Source organism: Telopea speciosissima, chromosome 6 (assembly GCF_018873765.1).
Source record: "Telopea speciosissima isolate NSW1024214 ecotype Mountain lineage chromosome 6, Tspe_v1, whole genome shotgun sequence".
In the NCBI taxonomy this organism is placed as follows: domain Eukaryota; kingdom Viridiplantae; phylum Streptophyta; class Magnoliopsida; order Proteales; family Proteaceae; genus Telopea; species Telopea speciosissima.
In genome coordinates this window covers 44,811,342-44,830,938 of record NC_057921.1, presented here as the reverse complement: position 1 = coordinate 44,830,938, position 19,597 = coordinate 44,811,342, and the positions used below count along the sequence as shown (strand labels likewise).

The 19,597-nt window shown below is 36.8% G+C and overlaps 1 protein-coding gene across 1 annotated transcript; it reads left to right on the top strand.

The window, feature by feature from the left end:
• The first annotated feature begins 40 nt into the window (after nt 1-40).
• Nucleotides 41-17,850, top strand: LOC122665798 (patatin-like protein 2). Its single transcript, XM_043861934.1, has 9 exons — nt 41-46; nt 13,936-13,997; nt 14,639-14,803; nt 14,930-15,114; nt 15,240-15,420; nt 15,818-15,979; nt 16,104-16,376; nt 17,531-17,706; nt 17,793-17,850. Exons 1-9 carry the CDS (start codon nt 43-45, stop codon nt 17,848-17,850), a joined length of 1,266 nt encoding a protein of 421 aa, XP_043717869.1. The 5' UTR covers nt 41-42.
• Nucleotides 17,851-19,597: the final 1,747 nt, after the last annotated feature.

Genomic DNA, 19,597 nt, shown 5'->3' with positions numbered 1-19,597 from the left:
TGTCGATAATCGATATATGGTGGTTAGCAGTTGCAAGTAAGTATGGGTAGTAGTATATAATATATATCGTCGCCTGAAACCGCTGTCTTACTCTTAACAAGGCGATTTACCGGCGAAGCCTAACGCGTCAAATCTAGAGCATTAATGCGGTAGCCCCGTTTGCCGGCGCAATTTTCACGCCTGCGGCCCATCCCCTCTCAATTTCCCAAGCTACCTTCAATTACTAAAAAAAACTTCAAATTAACCAAGAAAACCCCAGTTTCATTAATCCAAATTAACACCGGAAGCTCATCGGAGGTTTTCATTAGAAGCCATGGATGGAGCAATCGATGGGGATACCTGTAACTCATCTTCCCCAATCGATTTGGGGAAGATAAGTTGCAAGGTTTTTTTTTTTTTTCTTTGAAGAGGCATTTTTGTCACTTTACCTTTTGATTTTAATAGTGTTAGTCATAAACTGACAGAATGAGTTTATTTGTTACCGTTTGTAAACCTCAGGGGGGTACGCAGAATTTTTCAAAACTGGGGGTAAAATCATCCTTTCGTCAAACCTCAGGGGTGGTATGTGTAAATTACCCTTTATTTTTTTGTTGGGGTCTGAGTTCCTACTGAGGGCAATGCCGAATGTGAGATCTTAGATTTATGAGACGTTAATTCTGTATATTATTCGGTTTAGTTTTTTAAATATATCCTTGTTGCCCTTTAGTAAACAAAACAAAACAAAAAAAAAACAAAGAGAAAAGAAAAGAAAAATATGGACCATATACATGACTCAAAAGTGAGTTCAGACGTTCTCACAATTCCTTATAACGTGTTCATTTTAAGTTGAAATTTGACCAATAAGATGGAAAGGTTTTCTTTATAATGTTGATCCATTTGATTCTTTGCCTTCTAATCACATGCTAAGCGGCAACTCATGAAGTTACATAGTTTACCAACCCCTACTAATTAGGAAGAGTGAGCCAAATTTACCATAATCTCGTATTGGAGTAAGTCATATGATTTAAAAATTTGTAATTTAATTTCAAAATCATGTCCTCGCTGTTAAACAGTCACATTGGCCATATTATCTATCCACGTGACAGAATAGTTGAGAGTGCAAGATCCGGTCTTATAAGATTTAGTATAATCACAACTCTTTGTAAAATTAACATTTACCTAAGATATATTTATTAAATGTTCTTATCAAATATCCTATTAACTTTTTTTTTGTTTCTTCACCTAACTTGGCACTCAAGATATTATTTCACTCCATTTAAAAATAGGATGGAGTTTTTCATCGGCCATGTCATTATAATGTTTCAAATGCGTGCGAAGGGTATCAAGAGTGTATTTTGGGTGAACAAAATTGAAATATGAGGTTTGTAAACCTTAGGATGGTGTTGTTAAGAAAAACAACGTCCAGAATGACAATTTACAGAAGAAAACAAAAAACAGAGAAGACACACAATACAAAACACCATAGATTTACGTGGTTCACCCCCCTAAGATGGAAGCTACATCTACAGCCGAGCAATAGAACAGATTTCACTATCTTTTGAAAATGTTACAAAACCTCTCTTACAGTCCTTCCAGAGATAAGAACATTATATAGAGAAATCCTAATCCGAGAAAATATAAAAATACCCTCAGACCCAAAAAATGTCAAATTGGACAGGATCAGACCAAAACATAACATATATCCCAAAATATACCGCTCCGAATGTCTTGACGAGCCCAACACAACTCACTGCCCTAGGCAATGATGTACGTCATTTTTCAGTGTATGGTGAACCTTCAGTGCGTGGAAAATGAAAACTTTCTCCTTTAAAATATGTGATTCGTTTTTGTATTAACTTGATTTCCTACCAATGTGTCCTAAAGTTAGGTGACGGGCCTGATAAAAGTCAATGGGAATAATGACCCCTTATTAGAGATGAAGGGAAAAAAACAAAGATAAAAAGGTCAATAAAGCCGATGGAGATTCCTTTCATGAATCTTTCTCTATCCCAAGCAAAAGGAGAAAGTTTTCTTCTTCTTCTTGGATATTTTACTTGGATTCTCTTACAAGAAAAGCATCGGTTCATCCAGTCTTTGAGGAGATAATGGTTATGGTTTCAAAACTCCAATTTCGATTAATCCAAATTCAATTCTTCATGTATTGAGTCCAACTGATCATTGACCGTTGATACCCAATGGCCAAAGCCAAGTTTTGGATTGGATCAGTATCGGTGGTCAATCCAATTACCACGTTCGATGCCTAAATGTTGGGTCAGTTGCAAGTAGTGTTCAAAAAGACCACTGAACCGGTTAATTTGGAGTGGGGTTAAACCATTTAGCCGGTTCACCAAACGGAAATGTGCAGTGGTCAAGCATTTTGATAAGAAGATTCCAATCATATCAGGTCTCATTACTCTGATCATTGACCGTTGGTACCCAACAGCTAACATTTTTGCTAAGCCCTTCTGAAGAAAACGAAACCTATAATGATACATAAAAGAATGACATCGCAAACAAACAATCACATAGTGCACACAAGAATTTACGTAATTCGGTAAGATTGGATACATTCATAGTGAGATGAGATATGTTTCACTATCACTGGAGAATAGAGATAGTCACTTAACTTTACACCTATCTCAGATTGCATTATAGAGGAAGAACATTCGTTGGAAATTCATAGTGAATCGCTATTTAGGAATTTTACTGAAATATCTTTTTAACAATTCTTGGAAATCAACCCACAAATTCAAGCAACGGAATACAAGACATTGCATCCCCAACAAGTTATATCACATGGCCCAAACGATCTAGTCCTTGGCTGCTTCAGTTAGAACTCAGACCCAATTAAAACTTTCACCAACCCCTTTTTTTCATAGGAGCCATTAAAATTTCATTACTCTAATAACGGTTTTAGTTCACATTTATGCTTGTTATTGCTGCTCAAAACCTCCTCGCTGACATGGATGTCCTGCAAAAGGTGATGAATATTGAAGAGACTCAAAGTGGATTCCGAAGAGGGACTTTCCAATGCTTAAGTTAGTTCGGCACACAGACAAATACTGAAGAAAAGGGTATGGAGAGCACAGCAACTCAAAAGAATTTAGAAGCCTTTACTTGGGTACCTCCACCACCATTTAAACTTGGTGCGATTCTCAAGGTGGTTGAGAATCTCTCTATTTTAGACTTGTAAACAAATAAAACATGTTCAACGAATATAAAGGAGGAGGAACTACCATTTTTTTTAAAACACAGCACAATGAGTTAGTTTATCATTGTCCCGTGTTAGGGAGACGGGAAAATAAATAAGGGAAGGAACTGAGAAGGAAACTGGAAGTCCAGAATGTCAGATATCAATTGTATGCGAATTTTTATCCTATCCTGTTACTGCACGGTGCAGTGCTGCATCGTGCGGTGGCTGCAGAGGTCATGTGCACCATGTGGAGCCCATTGTGCCACGTGGGCTCTGCAGCGCCGCACGATGCAGCACTACACCGTGTAGTAACAGGAGAGGATAACGATTCATTACATGCATGACACACTTTGAAGTTCCATCTTTAAGCCGTCAGATTTGAATCCAATTAATATATAAAAATATAATTGAAAAAAACTGAAATTATTGGGGGGGGGGGGGGTGTATAATCATAACCGTAGATAATTCGATAGTGTACCTGCGAGGATGCATTCTAAATCACTTTTAAATTGCGTTAAGTTAATAAAAAATAAGGCTAAATATTTTCTGTGCAGCAGTGCAGACTGCGCCCAGACACATGGACTGCCAATTAGGGGGGCAAGTGTTCATCTCGCCCACCCTCATGTTAAACAATGGAAAAACGACGACTTGGGATTTGACATGGGAGCAGGGTAGAAGAAGACCATTGACTTGTCTGTGAGAGAGAAAGGGGGAGAAACCAGATTAGGTGTGTAAGGAAGGACCTGGGGTAGGCATATTCCACTCATAGATTCCTCTCAGGGGGAGGGTCCGATGCATTTAAATACGGAACGCACCCTCCCCCTTTCCTTCCATCCTTACTTCCATTCATTTATCCAGTTCTAAGAACCATTTTCTCTTCTGTACCTCATCGTTGAAGTCCATCAGATCGAACTAATCAAATTAATCTCTTGTAGTTATGGGTGATATAATGGCTTGTCCAAAGCTAATTACGAAGGAGGCTCAAGCTCAAGAGGGATCCTCTCATGGTAGCTGGAAGACCATCCATATCGAGTGTGATGATTCCGTGCGGAGAACGCCAGTTGAGGTAGAGATTCTGAAAGGAGATGATATCAACGAATTGGCCGAAGCTTTCATCAGGGGCTTCCGTAACCAGTTGGAGCATCAGAGAGATTGAGGAGTTGATGATCGTGAAGAAAGCATGAAGAAAAATATGTTTTAGTAAGGTTAATTAATTTGTTGATTAGATTACTCCACACACATATGATTTAGTCTGTACCTTTAGTTTTGAGAAGGATAATCTTTGGTCTTTTTGTTTCCGTTTGTTGATTAGATTAATCAACACCTATGATTTTTCTTTTATAGCAGCTGTTTTAGTCGGAGAGCCCATGAGACATCCGATGACCGGGCTGTGCAGCACACATCCCAATGCATATCCAATCAGTCTTCGGGATGTATGAGACACAGCCCAGCTTTTGGATGCTCAATAAGCGCGGGCTGGGCGCGCACCTCATTGGAGAGGATCCAAATCCCTCTCGCTCTCATGAATTAGATTCATTTGTTCCCGTATCATGATCATTCAAGGAGTGGGCTTGTAGAAGAGCCAAAAAAAACCATTTCTTTCATAAGAAATAAAGACCTTGTTCAGACTAGGATGGTTTGATATGGATGTGAATGGAGTACTTGGTTAGTTTTGGTGCCAGCCATAAAAGCTATTCTTATTAATTTCTCCATCAAAAATACTTTAAGAGGCAGTATTTGCCGAAGGAGAGAAAGAAAAAGAAATCATCATTGACCGTTGCCACAAGTCTTCCACTGTGCTTGATGTTCACTGATTTTTCTAATGTCTACATGTTTTTGTTTCGGCCAATTTTATCTCTGTGTTTTGGTTGGAACCAATTCAGACTCAAAACCTAGATTTAATAATTTTTCCGTTTCACCCTTGTTATGGCACTTCAGAAACCATAAAAAATGCCAAAAACATAGAAAATTTCCCCAAAAAATATAAGATGTTCCTTTCATATGTTTGATATTATAAGCCAATAGCCGCTGTTTTCATGTATATGTTATGTTATGTATGCTAGCTTCCTCATCCTCCTTAGGACATAGATGTATGTCATTTTTTAACTTTTAACTCAAAATAAAAAATGAGAAAAAATATTAATGAATGTGCACTTGCTATTATTATGATTTACAATCATGTAGTATGATATTATTTACCGTTTAGCATGTCATTACATAGGTAAACCATGATTTTTCTAATTTAGAGGTATCTATTTAACATGTCTCATGTTTTTCCATAAATATAACATATATGCATTTAAATTTTTATGACATGCCCAGACGCCCAACTGGGTGACGTTCCTTTTCACAAGATATTATTTAGAAAAAAAATTTAAAAAAAAAAAAAAACTTATATTGTTAAAAGGCACCCCCATTGGAAAAACTGCCTAACAAAAACTTCAATACAGTTTTGGCCATTCAGCACTTTTTTTTTTGTTGCTTTTTGAATTCATTGTTGAAGGTTAACATTCAACGTTCAAAGGTAAAACTGCACTTCTTTTTATCATGTTGAATATTCTATTAATATTTTTTGGGAGAAGAGTTTTTTGTCTGTGTAATCCTACACCTATATAAGAGCACAAGAGCCAATGAAAATGTATGAAAAACATCAATAGGAGTGGGATTAAGGAGCAAAACGATCATTTCAAACCATCATTTGTCCGGACACGAAAGGCCAAAGCTGCACTCTCGGCAAAGTCCTTTTTTCCTTAACTCTTTTTTTTTCTTCATCAAACTCCATTTATAATTGGATAGGGTCACCTCGGGGGTTCAAAATTCAAACTTGGCATTCTTGTATTTTCTCTTTCATATATTAATATAGGGGCACTGTTCTCTGTGTCGTGGCGTAACCTGCATCTAGGCACATGGGGGTGGACACAATGACCACCCTGTCCCCTTGCACAGGTTGTCCATGTGTCTGGGCAAAGGCTGTGCTGCGATACAGAGAACATTCTCCCATTAAAATATGGGTAATTTACATATACCATCACTGAGATTTGACGAAAGGATAATTTTATCTCCAGTTTTGAAAAATTCTGTGTACCCCCTGAGATTTGCAAATAGTAACAAATAAGCTCATTCTGTCAGTTTATGACTAACAGTATTAAAAATAAGAGGTGAACTGACAAAATTACCCTTGCAAAAAACAAAAAAAAACAAAAAAAAAAACTGTAACTCATCATTGAGTTGCTGGAATTTAAGATTTCAAATTGAAAAAAAATCCCAAATGGTAATAGATCCTGGGCATTCTCCAGAAACCCCTGCACCAAATTTTTTTTCAACCTGTTCAACCACCATGATCAAGGGTTTTGAAACAATTTGAAACCCTATCATTTGGGAGGGCATGCATTTTTGGGGTTAGGACGACGAACAGAGTCACGACCTCAGCGAAGAAGACAACATCCATTAGTTAGGGTTCAATTTGGTTTAGGGAGTAAGAGAGCTTAGAGTTCAAAAGTAGGAGAAATCGTGGATCAGTTCGGTGGAGGAGATTAGGGTTTAGGGAGGAAGAGAGCTCTCCCAACCCAAACCCTCTCTGTTCTTCTGATCACTTCTCATCATCCTCTACCAGAAGCCGCAGCTTCGGACCCCTGAATTACTATCAAATTACACACGTCTTCTTTTTTCTTTGAAGTTAGGTTTCAGAATACTTCTTCTTCTCCCTTTTGATTTTGTCAAATTCTAATTGAATTATAATCTTGCAGGATATCAAACCTCTGTTTTACTTCAAAAATGTTGGTGGTAGATTTCATGTTTTGTCAGGTATGTGTTGATGGAAATAGAATCGATTAATATCTTTTTGGATTACGAAATTGATTTTTTTTTTTTTAAAATTAGTGTTTCTTCTTCTTCGTCTTGATCGAAGAAACTCTTTCACAGTTTGTCTCCGAATCCATGGCTACAACGAATTGTGGCGATACAAAAATATCCGGAGACTGCCGAGACGGCTCAGAAGCGTTGGTTCTTAAGATGAATGCTATTGCCGCAATCCTCACCGCCGGTATTATTGGTGTCGCAACTCGTCTCGTTGGAAAGAAATTTAAATTCCTACGCACAAATGGGGATTTATTCGTTGTCGCAAAGGCTTTGGCATAAGAGAACTCCAACAAACTCAAATCAGTTTCAGAAGTACCACCTAAGACAAGAAAATTCCCCAAAATAGGAGTGCTGATAGTATATTTTCAAATCAGGGTACCGCAAGAGGCAATATGACAACCAAAACTGGGGTGCCATTAGGTGTTGATCTTCAACAATCCAACAAGAAAACCTCCTACACACAGAATATATCAGCAGAAAACTCCATGTGCGGAGAGGAGATAACATCATGATTAAATCCTTGTGTTCAACTTGATGCATTGGCCGGACACCACCATGAAAACCCTAAAAGAGACTCTCAAAACATGGGAGAGATGAAACCCAGAAGATGAAGATGAAGAACAATTGAAGAAGATAAAGAGGTTTGAAACCTGCAACTCATCTTCCCCAATCGATTTGGGTAAGATGAGTTATTGCAGGTATTTTTTTTTGCTATATTTTTTTTAGCAAAGGTAATTTTATCAGTTCACCTCTTATTTTTAACATTGTTAATCATAAACTGACGGAATGAGCTTATTTGTTACTATTAGCAAATCTCAGGGATATGCAAAAATTCTCAAAACTGGAGGGTAAAATTATCCTTTCGTCAAACCTCAGGGGTGGTATGTGTAAATTACCCTTAATATATTTATGGGAAACAGTGGCCTACGCCAACACTCCCATGTGTTGTCTTTTCACATGGGGAGGAGAGAGATAGACTCATGGAAGTGCTGGCTTAGGCCACACTTCTGACAGAGAACTTTTTTCCTATATTTATTATATCTTTCTTTTCTCAAGAAAAAAAATTCAAACAACTTTCTAAGATGGCGGCATGTTGAATCTTTGCAAATCTCTTTAATTGGATTTTCTACTGGTGTCTTCTCTTTAATTGGAATGGGCTTGTTTGTTACTGTTTGCAAACCTCAGGGAGGTACGCAGAATTTTTCAAAATTAGGGGGTAAAATTATCTTTTTATCAAACCTCAAGGGTGATATGTGTAAATTACCCTTAATATATTTATGGGAAGCAGTTTTCTGTATGGGAGTGTGGCCTACGTCAACACTCCCATGTGTTGTCTTTTCACATGGGAAGGAGAGAGATAAACTCATGGAAGTGCTGGCTTAGGCCACACTCCCGGACAGAGAATTTTTTTCTTATATTTATCATATCTTTCTTTTTTCCAGAAAAAAAATTCAAACAACTTTCTAAGATGGCGGCATGTTGAATCTTTGCAAATCTCTTTAATTGGATTTTCTACTAATGTCTTCTAAAGGCAGATGGAATGGGAATTTTTATCCGCTACTGTGCTATCATGCGTTGCAATAGAGGACATATGTGCATAGGGCTTGTGTCGCACGATGCACACAGAAGCGCCTCCAGTACTGGAACTGGAACGGATAAAGGTCCATGGAATGGGGCCTGATATATCAGTCAATCGTAAAAGTCAATAAAGCTGATGGAGATTCCTTTGATGAACCCCCTCTCTCTCTCTCTCTCTCTCTCTCTCTCCCCCCTCCCCTCCCTCCGTTTCCAAGCAAAAGGAGAGTTTTCTGCTTCTTGGAAGTTACTTGGATTCTCTTGCAAAAAAGCATCGGTTCATTCCGTATTTAACGATATAATTTTCAATCGGTGGAATCGGTTGACCAGAGCCAATTGCGATTAATCCAAATCCAATTCTGTGTATTGAGTCCAACTGAGTTAGCTCTAGTCAGCAGAGTGAACTCGACATCAATGACCAATCCCAAGCTAAGTTTCGGGTTGGATCAGTATCAGTGGTCAATCTGATCACCATTTCTGATCTGTATATGTTGGGTTAGTTGCACCTACTGTTCAAAAATACCACTGATCCGGGCAGTTTGAAATGGGGTTAAACCATTTTGTTGGTTCACCAACCGAAAAATGTGTGGTGCTCAACAATTTTTCCAAGAAGGTTCCAGTCCTAGGCCCAATTACTCTGATGATTGACCGTTGATTCTTGATACCCAATGGTCGACAGTTTTTTTCTAAGCCATTGTGTAGAAAATGAAACTTATAACGATGAAGAAAATAATGGAAATCGTAAACAAACAATCATACAGTGCACACAAGAATTTACGTGATTTAACAAGATTGCCTACGTCCACAGTGAGATGAGATCTACTTCACTATCAATGGAGAATAGGGTTACGATCGTTCATGCTCACACCTCTTTCAAATTACATTACAGAGAAAAAACTCTTGCTACAAGTTTATAGCGAAAAGAGATGATGTCAATGAATAGGCTAAAACTTCCATTAGGAGCTTCCGTAAGCAATAAGAGCATCAAAGAGAGAAGTTGATCCTGAAGAAAGAAAGAAAAGGCTGGGTATTCTAGAGATATACCCTAAGCTAGCATCCTATGTCTATCTCTCTCTTCCTCCCTTTGAGGGATAAGGAAGTCATTTCAAAGGTGGGAAGAGTTAGAACATGTAAGGTGCTAGCTTACGGTATACCATTATCATACCATCCTCTCCCATAAAATAATTAAAATAAAATGATCAAAACCCTAACTGCCACATGCAGTTTGGTTGTGGTGGACATACTATCAATAGTACCTTTTATCCATGGTTAAAATGTCAAACAATTGATCACTAACTTCTTACATCATCATGAATCAACAAAACGAGAACCGAATGACCAAACAAGATGGAACATATGATTAAGATAAGTCACTAAATTTTACCATCAACGGAGTTTCCCAAATAATTTTCCCTTCGAACAAAAGGACAGAGAATGATTTAAGCTTTAATCATGTTTAAATAAATGTAACAAATGTCAGATAATAATTAAATTAAGACACTATTGTCCAATTTGTCAACTTTTCAATCACTTGGTAGTAAGTGTTGGAAATTGTTATGCTATATTAATATAGGGGAAAAGATCCCAGCTTGAGTGCCCACTACACCCTCTCACAGGCTACCATGAAATCACATTCTTCCCCCTTGGGTGGATATCGACACGTGCTCTCCCATTGGCCCGGATGCTGGTTTAGAAACCATGTGACCAAGTAGACATCTCTTGCCCATTATTATAATATATACTTATATGTGTAGTTCGAAAAGCCTGGCCCCCATTAAGATGTCGTTTTTTTCTTAAAATACTCCTAGTCAGGTCATTGTGCTGTCAACCGTAGACACTGAATTTTGTCACCCCAAATAATCAATCCCATGGCAACAATAAAAAATATAAAAAAAAAAACTGCCAAATCAACACGTTTTCCTTTCCAACTGAACTGATACCCACTGAATTCCCCTCCAATCCTTACTTAGACTGCACAGACCACAGTGCACACCTTTATCCCCTGAGTTGGCATCGGATTCGGACTTGGGTCCTCTGTATGTTGGGCTGCGTGCCCAAACATTGCAGCCCGTTGGATGTGCGCTACACAATATGTCGCGCTACAGAGGAGCTCTACACGATCAAATTCTTTCTAATGAGTTGGAGAGGCCAGTGAGCCATCTGACGGTGGGACTAGCTGTGCGAGCCTTGGGATGTGTGCAGGGACACATCCCAAAAACTATTAATATATCATTGACTACTGAGATCAAATTATTAAGCTCTCAAAGACAGATTGAGAAGGAACAGCTGGGATTAACATACATGGAGATAAAGAGGTGGAAGAGTTTCCCTAACCCCTAGCTGTTGGTTTCACGTCATTGACAAAAACAAACTTTTGTTAGACGGTCAAACATATATCAAGAATCTAAGCTGGTTACAAACATACAAACAGTACTTCTGCCAATGTGAAGGTTCTTCCTTATCTTCTACATAATCAAATGTTGTAGTCTTTTTTCCCCCAGACACTACGAATTATTAATTTGGTGTTTCTTTTTCAGTTTTGAGATGTTGCTGTTGTTGTGGTGCTTCAACCTCTTTACAAGGACAGGTTGATCCGATCTACTCTAATCTTGTGTGCATTGGTGTACATTGTCTCTCTCCCTCTGGCCTTCTCTTGAATCTCTACAAACAAACTAGTAACATAAATCCTCCATGTGTTATTGGTGAAGTCTGATTTTTGGTCCAGAAAATGTAATTGAGATGTTTAGAGGATCATTTCGGCCTCAAAACGATCTCAGATTGCCCAAAAATGACAAACGTGGTCCCTGCCAAAGGCCAACTGGGCCAAACATGCCAAGTTTAAACAAATGTAACAAATGTGGGATAATAATTAAATTAGAACCAAACGAGCTGTTGGAACAGATTTGAGCCTACTGGGCCAAACATTCCCTTGATATAATATAATATGGGCCATTTATTCCATGGACCTTAAATTTTATAGATATTGTCTAATTTACCATAAAATAAGTATAGACCATGTACATGGCCCAAAAATGAGTTCAGGCTTAAGTGATCACCCTTTTGATCTTGGTCCAATTAGGTCTGTTTTAATGGTATCGTATGATAGCCCTTCATAGTGCTAGGACCTACATAGCTTTGCCTTTGGGGATAAAGACCCAATACCAAAGTCACATGTGATCTTATAACCATTCCATTCACATGTGATCCAAGATTCCAATTAATTCTCAGTGAAATCAGTCCTTTGTCTTTATACTCTTAAAATCGCATCAATACACGATATATGCATGGGTGCTAGAAGTTCCATTATTGTACAAAAAGTCTTGCTATGAAAAGCCTTATATACAAACAAAGATCTTATATATATATATATATATATATATGTGGAGATAGAGAGATAATAAGTAAGAGATCGTTTTCTTTCACTATTTATTTCCCACCTCCATTAACTTTCCACTAATGGATAATATATAGATGAATGGACGGGAAAGATAACACTTCCAAGGTGTGCTTCATAATTGCAACAAACTCTAAGCTCACACCCTCGTATTTGAGAAGGTGTATCCCCTCTTACGCTAATTTCATACAAGTTTAAGATCCAAACAGATCTCTCCAACAATGTCCAAATCTCACTCTCTTTCATTACAATCCTAACAATGTCTAACTTTATTTTATTTTTGACAATGGAAAACAAAGAGATTTTTTTTCTTTTTTTTTTTAAACTAAAGGAATGAAGAGCTAGCTACATTTCCACTTCAAATGTTATATTTTCCATGGCCTTAGTGGAACGGCTAAGTTGCACCGTTGCAACCTGTTGGATGCATTTTCAAAACTTGGAAACAGCCTCTCATGTGAAGTAGGGGATAAGACTGTATACATTTGGCCCAACCAAATCCTAGAGTAGAGGAAACCTCGTGCACTAGGATGTTCTTTTTTTTTTTTTTTTTTTTTTTCAAATACCATTTAGAATGATTTATGAGTCTCATTAATATGTTTTTTTTTTTGATAAAAAGTCTCATTAATATGTTACCTACAACGAATAGATTCTAATCCATGTTTGGAATTTTTTTCTGTTAGTGAAGATAAATAATGACCTTATATGATTATCTTCAAAGGGTGATGCGATTTTATGAGTCATAATTAGTCATAATTAGTCATAATTAAAATTAGGTTTAGATCATGAGTAAATATATTTGTCTATTTTTTGGAAAACTTTTGTCAGATTATTTTAAATTATCTTTTATTTTAATTTTTTGAAATCATTAGATTATATGAGTAAAATATAAAAGAAGAAAGCTTCTTCACACAACCACATGCATATTGAGAAACCACTTGGCATGGCACAAATATCTACTATGTGGCAGTTACTTATTAGCATTAGATTTTGTGGACATGTTGTTTATATCATCATTATCTATCAATTTAAAAATTTTTAATTAATTCTATTTTCTTCCAAATGAAAATATAAAGATATAAAAACTAGCTGATATTTATCTCTGGGAGCTTGGCTGACTTCACTTGACCATTAAAAATATAAGGGTAAACGAAAAAATAATAATAATAATAATAATAATGGACCTTATGGGGATTATGGCTAACCCAAGAGAAGGGAGGGGGGGACCTTCCCATGCAATTGTCAGTTTGACAGCATATGCTTTCCATGTGGCTCAGGAATTCCAGTCTCTGAATATAGACCATGTAGGAATCATTTGTACTAAAAGAAAATGGGATTTTCTTATTGTCACCCCTTAAGGTGTCAAATATTTTTCAAACCTTTCTTCTTTTTTATTTTTTTGTCGATTGAGTTTAATAAATTTTGTTTCATAGAAGATAAACTTGTCATTTCACATTGATGTTAAAAAAAAAATGTGCAAGACAATGACAATTGTAGAAAATGACATAATGGAAAATCACTTTCAAATAATTTCAAAAACCCTTTTTTACCCCTAACTTAAATAATTTATGGGAATAAGATAAGGGGATAGTCAAAAGGATGGTTACATATTGTCTATACACCAATAGAGGTGTCATTTAGACAATCTTTGACATATTCTTGAAATTTATATTTTCTTATCCTCGGCAAAGTGACTCAACTACTCATAAGGATCTTTGTCCAAAACCCATGTTTAGGTCAAATCTAGGTCAGATAAAAATAACTCCAAGTCAGTAGGGTTTTTTTTTTTTTTTTTTTTTAAATACAGAAACTCAACCCCGTTTGATATTCTTGGAGGCTATAAATATCAACTATCGAGGTAGTGAACACCACAAACTAAAAGAAAGCTGAAAGCTAAGAAGTGAGGTGGAAAAAAGAATGCCATCCAAAGGAGTTGTAGAGAGAGGGCATAGCATTCAGCTGAGAATGCCAATATTGGCTTCTCTTTGCATTCTTCTAATTGTGAGGATCGTTATTAGTTTCTCATAGATTTGCATTACTTGAGTAATTTTATTTATAATTTCTTTTAAGTTCTAGGATTTTAAATATCTTTCCATTAGGAATGTAACTCTATAATTCAGATTCAATTTACTTAATTCCTACTTGTTTATTTGGATCTTATCCGATAATTTGATGTTGGATGCCAAATGCAGATACTTTATTTGGTAGCCATATGGTAATAAAATATGAATTAAGATACTAAATTAGGATCATTGTATTTTCAATAACCCAAAAGTTTTCAAAGTTCAGTGTTTCTCAATCATTTTTCATTTACTTCATTTTAATTTCAACTTTTGAAGAGATCTCTTTGGATCTTAAACTTGTATAAAATTAGCGGAAGAAGGGATACATATGTATCACGAAAATTTGGACCTCACCTGACATGCCATTTCTTCTTAATTAATTCTTCTAATCCCTCTGTTAGGGCGTGTCCGGTTAGGGCTCGTTTGGACTGCTTTTTCAGGCTTTGCTTGTTTGACAAAGGGGGAGAAAAAACATATAGTGTCATTTTCAATGCTTTCACTCCTAAAGACAACCATTATCAAGCTTTGCGCCTTCTCCCTCCATTACTAATTCTAGTGGCCCGCATTGTTGCTACGTAGATTATTGAACCATCGATCACGGAAGGGCGTTACCTCAATAGCAAATCTGACAGAATTAGCAGTAGCTCTGATGATGGAATTATCACAATTCTTAGCATTGATGGTGGTGGAGTTAGAGGAATCATTCCTGGTACCATTCTTGGAGCATTTGAAAAAATGTTACAGGTGATTAATTTAAATTATTTATGTAGTCCTGCCAATTCTATTTATTCAATTAATTTTGAATGCATGGTTGAATCATATAAATCATAACTACTCTACATGAACTAAAAAAAATTACGATGCATACAGTGTATTGATGGTGAAGATGCGAGGATCGCGGACTATTTCGATGTGGTTGCTGGAACAAGCACAGGAGGGATTATAACAAGTTTGCTCACTTACCCAAATGCATCCGGTCGACCACTCTATACTGCAGAGGATATAAACACCTTCTATTTTGAACATGCCCCTGGTATCTTTTGGTTAAATTCAAGGTGGGTTCATTAATTAGGATCATTATTGTGTCATCCAATCATTCTTTTTCATATAGATCATAAGAATAATCTCTCTCTCTCTCTCTCTCTCTCTCTCTCTCTCTCTCTCTCACTCACTCACTCAGTTTGAATTCCTTAGAGCAATTGGTGAGGGCGTTTTATGAACCTGAATTCAATGGTACATACTATTACAAAGTAGCTGAAGAAATGAGTGGAGGAATTAGAATGAATGAGACAGTAACCAATGTGGTTATCCCAACATACGATATGAAACTTCTTAAACCAACCATCTTCACCACCACTCAGGTATGTATGGTATGACAATATGGAAAGGAAAAAAGTTTACTCAAATACCTATATAACCCTAAAAAAGTTTCATAGAGGACTACAACCCTCAACCCCCAAATCTCGCTAGTTTGTCACAGTGAATTCGGCTCTCCTCCAGCCGTAGTGGGAGTTGAAGGATCCAGTCCAATCAAAACAGGGGTGTTAGGATCATTTCATAGGCGGCGGCCCCTGTAAAATGACCAAACCCCCCTGTTTTGACTGGACTGGATCCTCAATCTCCCGCCACGGCTGGAGGAGAACCAGATCCTGTCACAGTCCCAATAACGAAGATTACGGTACTCTCTAATTAAACCCTATGCAGGGGGCTTTCTGGTGTCCATATCAATATTTGTTTGATTTCTGACTCGATCTGCAGGCAAAATTTGATGAAAAAATGAATGCAAATCTATCAGATGTGGTAATTGGTACAGCAGCATTTCCACTTGGTTTCCCACCATATCACTTCCAGTTTAACACATCGGATGGAGAAACTGTGGAATATAACCTCTATGATGGTGGTCTTGTAGCTGGAAATCCTGTATGTCCCCCTTCCCCCCAGCTTCAATAATTAATTATTATATACCATTACCCATTAATTAGCAGTAAACTCAGTTTTTGAAACACCAAAAAAAAAAAACTGAAATTTGTGACTCTTTCCCCAGACTTTGGTTGCTATAACTGAAATGGTAAAGGAGATGAAGGGCAATGTGGATTATTCAAAGTTTAGAGTTGTCTCACTTGGGACAGGAGCAGAAAAGGTTGAAGGATATGAAGCTGACATTGTGAAGTGGGGGATTGGTAATTATAACAATTATTTAGGTCAATTGAACTCTTCCCTCTCTCAATCAATACACTTAACTGACACAGGGCGCATGGCCGAATTATATGCTCTCATGCTTTTCCATTCTCACCCAACCCACTATCTAAGGATACAGGTACTTCTATTAATTTATGCTCTCATGCATTCCCCTTTGTTTTTTTTACATTGGTTATAGCTCTTATTGAAGTGTTTCTCACCAAAAACAAAAAAAACCTTAAGCTATTAAGTGAAGAATCCAAACATATAGTAGACCCAAAGGCTCTGGTCTTGTGATGAGATGTCTAAACAAAAAAATTTAGCTAATAAATGGAGAGGCCCAACTGGTATATGACCTCATCTAAGATCCCAAAGTTTTCTAATGTGGTATTATTCCTAAAATTTTACTAAATGGAATTGATATTTTTTTTTTTTTTAAAAGGGTAAATTACACGTCACCCCCTAGTTTTTAAACAAAACCCAGATCATCCCCTGGTTTTTGAAGAAACTCAAATCACCCCCTGGTTTAGACCCCAATATGACAAATTAGTCCCTAACGCTAGTTTTATGCCGTTAAGTGATGATGTCACCTAGTTAAATAAATTTAAATCCCTAAACTACCCTTTAGTAGTGTATTGTAAATTTAATTATAATGTTTTAGTACAAGGGTGAAATAGTCCTTTCACACTAATAACTAACAGCAGACTAACACCGTTAATGTAGAGGGGGTGATTTGAGTTTTTTCAAAAATCAGGGGGAGATCTGAGTTTCGTTTGAAAATCAAGGGGTAACGTATAATTTATCAAAAAAAAATTCACAAAATTGTATTGACCCATGGAGAAGTTAGACGGTTGGTCAGAAAATTAACTCAAAAGTAGGAAGGTTTTAATTTCTTTCTTGGCATCTAAGAATATGCTGGAAATTAATTTTCTAGGTTTTTATTGTGTTTTTTTTGGTAATAAGAAAGATCATTCATTAGAGTTTCGTGGAATGCACAAGGCTTCTTAAACAACTAGCTCATGAAGTTAAAGAATGAAATGCGGCCAAACTGTCTTACACGAAATTGTGTGGACCTTCTTTGTCAGGCTATCTGCAACACCATTGTGTGTCCTGGAAATAACATCTCTTTACCTATGTATATATATATGTTTCTTCATTTTGATTCTAATAATAATATTTATCATGCTATGCTAAAAGCCTATAATTATTTGAAGATTATGCCTTTGAATTTGCACAATATATGTTTAATTGAAAATTACCAAGTCACTGATGATATATTAACAATGAAACCAGATTGACACCTTAAACAGCACTGAAAGTAACATTTCGAATACAAGCTGTGCACATCTTAAGAATCTTGAGGAAATTGGGAAAAAACTCTTAAAACAAACTCTTACCAGGTATGACCCAAGTACTGGTAGGTTTGTAAAAGTTCCTAATGGTGTCACAACTTGCCAGGCTCTCCTTCAGTAAGCTCCTCTCTCTCTCTCTCTCTCTCTCTCTCTCTGATGAACTTGATGCTAGAGTTCTAAGGTTCTTGTTGTTGTTGTTGCAGGTTTGCGGAAGAATTATCTGTTGAAAGGAAACGGCGCAAATTAATTGGCGCGATATGATATTCCCTCTCATCTACTAATTAAGATATGATCAGCTTAGTTAGCTAATAGTTGTTCTAAAATAAAATCATGTCTAAGAAATAAAGGGAAGGGAACCTTAATGAGAAGCCTAATGGTGTTCTTGTTTGGACATTTGGTGATGGATAGATAGCTCATGTGCATGTCTGCCTCCAAACAATCCTCATCCTAGTTTATACATGAGGGTTACTAGAGTTGGCCATGCATTATGTATTGGGCAAGAGATTGTTGCCTCGTTGTGTAGCCCCTGTACTAGTTCAAGGGCCAATGAGATTGTGCGCAGAGCTATCAACATAGATAGAATTTTTTATTTCATAAGAAGAATTATAGTTGTGCACCACCATAGACGAGGGGTCATAAAAATTACAGCCTTATCCACAACAAAAGGCCCATCAGCAGAAGAGAATTCTGGACCATCATTTTGAGTACCAGTTCCAGCCGCCGGCCCATCCACACTAATCCATCTCAGGAAAACCCAACAATGGAACCTCCAAGATAGGGAAATGTCCAACAAAAGCCGGAGAGTCTATTGAGTTTAATGTTAAAACCAAGGTTAACCACCTCCAAGCCGGAGGTCCAAGTTCTGCGCAAAGTATAGAAGATTATTGGTGGTCCCAATAATCTTCAATTCAATCAGTCCTTTGTCTTTATACTCATAAAATCGCATCAATACACGATATATGCATGGGAGCTAGAACTTGCATTATTGTATCAAAAGTCTTGTTATGGAGCTTTTCTATACAAGGAAAGATCTCATGTGGAGATAGATAAGTACGATATCGTTTTACTGTCTTGTATCGAGCTTGCACCGTTGGATGAAGTTTCTTCTTGGTAAAAGGATAATCCCCCCCCCCCAAAAAAAAACAATCCATACCTTTCACATGATTTGGATCCCAAGTCTCTATTGTCAAATAACTGGAGACTTAGTATAGACTAAACCAAGGGTGGCTCCTTGTTTGGTTGGCTAATTGGCTTTTAATTAAGTCTAAAGTCCTATTTTATGTTCCCTACAAAGTTTGGAATTTTTTGTCTTAGTGAAGATAATTAATGAACTTATATGTTTATCCATTAAGGGTGATGCCCAATTTCAACATACAGGTCAGGTACCTATAATAAAATTATTCAAAAATTAAAATTAGGTTTAGATCATCAGAACTAGTAAATACCTTCGTCCATTTTTTGGATAACTTTTTCTATATTATTTTGAATTATCTTATATTTTAACTTCTCGAAATCATTAGGTTAAATGAATAATATATAAAAGGGGAAAGATTATTCACAGAGCCACATGCTTGTTGAGACGAGACCATTTGGCAAGATACAAATATCTACCACGTGACAGCTCCATATTAGCCATTATCAAAAAAAAATAATAAAAAAAAAGACAGCTCCATATTAGCAATAGATTTTGTGGACATGTTGTTCATATCATCATCATCTATCAATTTGAAAATTTTCAAATCAGTCAATTTTCTTCAAAATGGAGAGATAAATATAACTGATATTTATCTGTGGCAGCTTGGCTGACTTCACTTGACTATTAAAAACACATGGATGAAATTCAAAAATAGTGGACCATATGGGGACTATGGCTAACCCGAGGGGGGGAACCTTCCCATGCAATGGTCGGATTGACAGAATATGCCTTCCATGTGCCATCAGGAGGCCAGCCTCTCAATACACACCATGTAGGAAGCCTTTGCACTAAAAGAATATAGGATTTTCTTTT

Excerpts from the sequence above, each read along its gene's own strand:
- LOC122665798 (XM_043861934.1), top strand. Across the intron at positions 15,421-15,817 it reads CCATCTTCACCACCACTCAG|GCAAAATTTGATGAAAAAAT; the intron begins GTATGTATGGTA and ends CTCGATCTGCAG. Across the intron at positions 16,377-17,530 it reads CCCACTATCTAAGGATACAG|ATTGACACCTTAAACAGCAC; the intron begins GTACTTCTATTA and ends CAATGAAACCAG.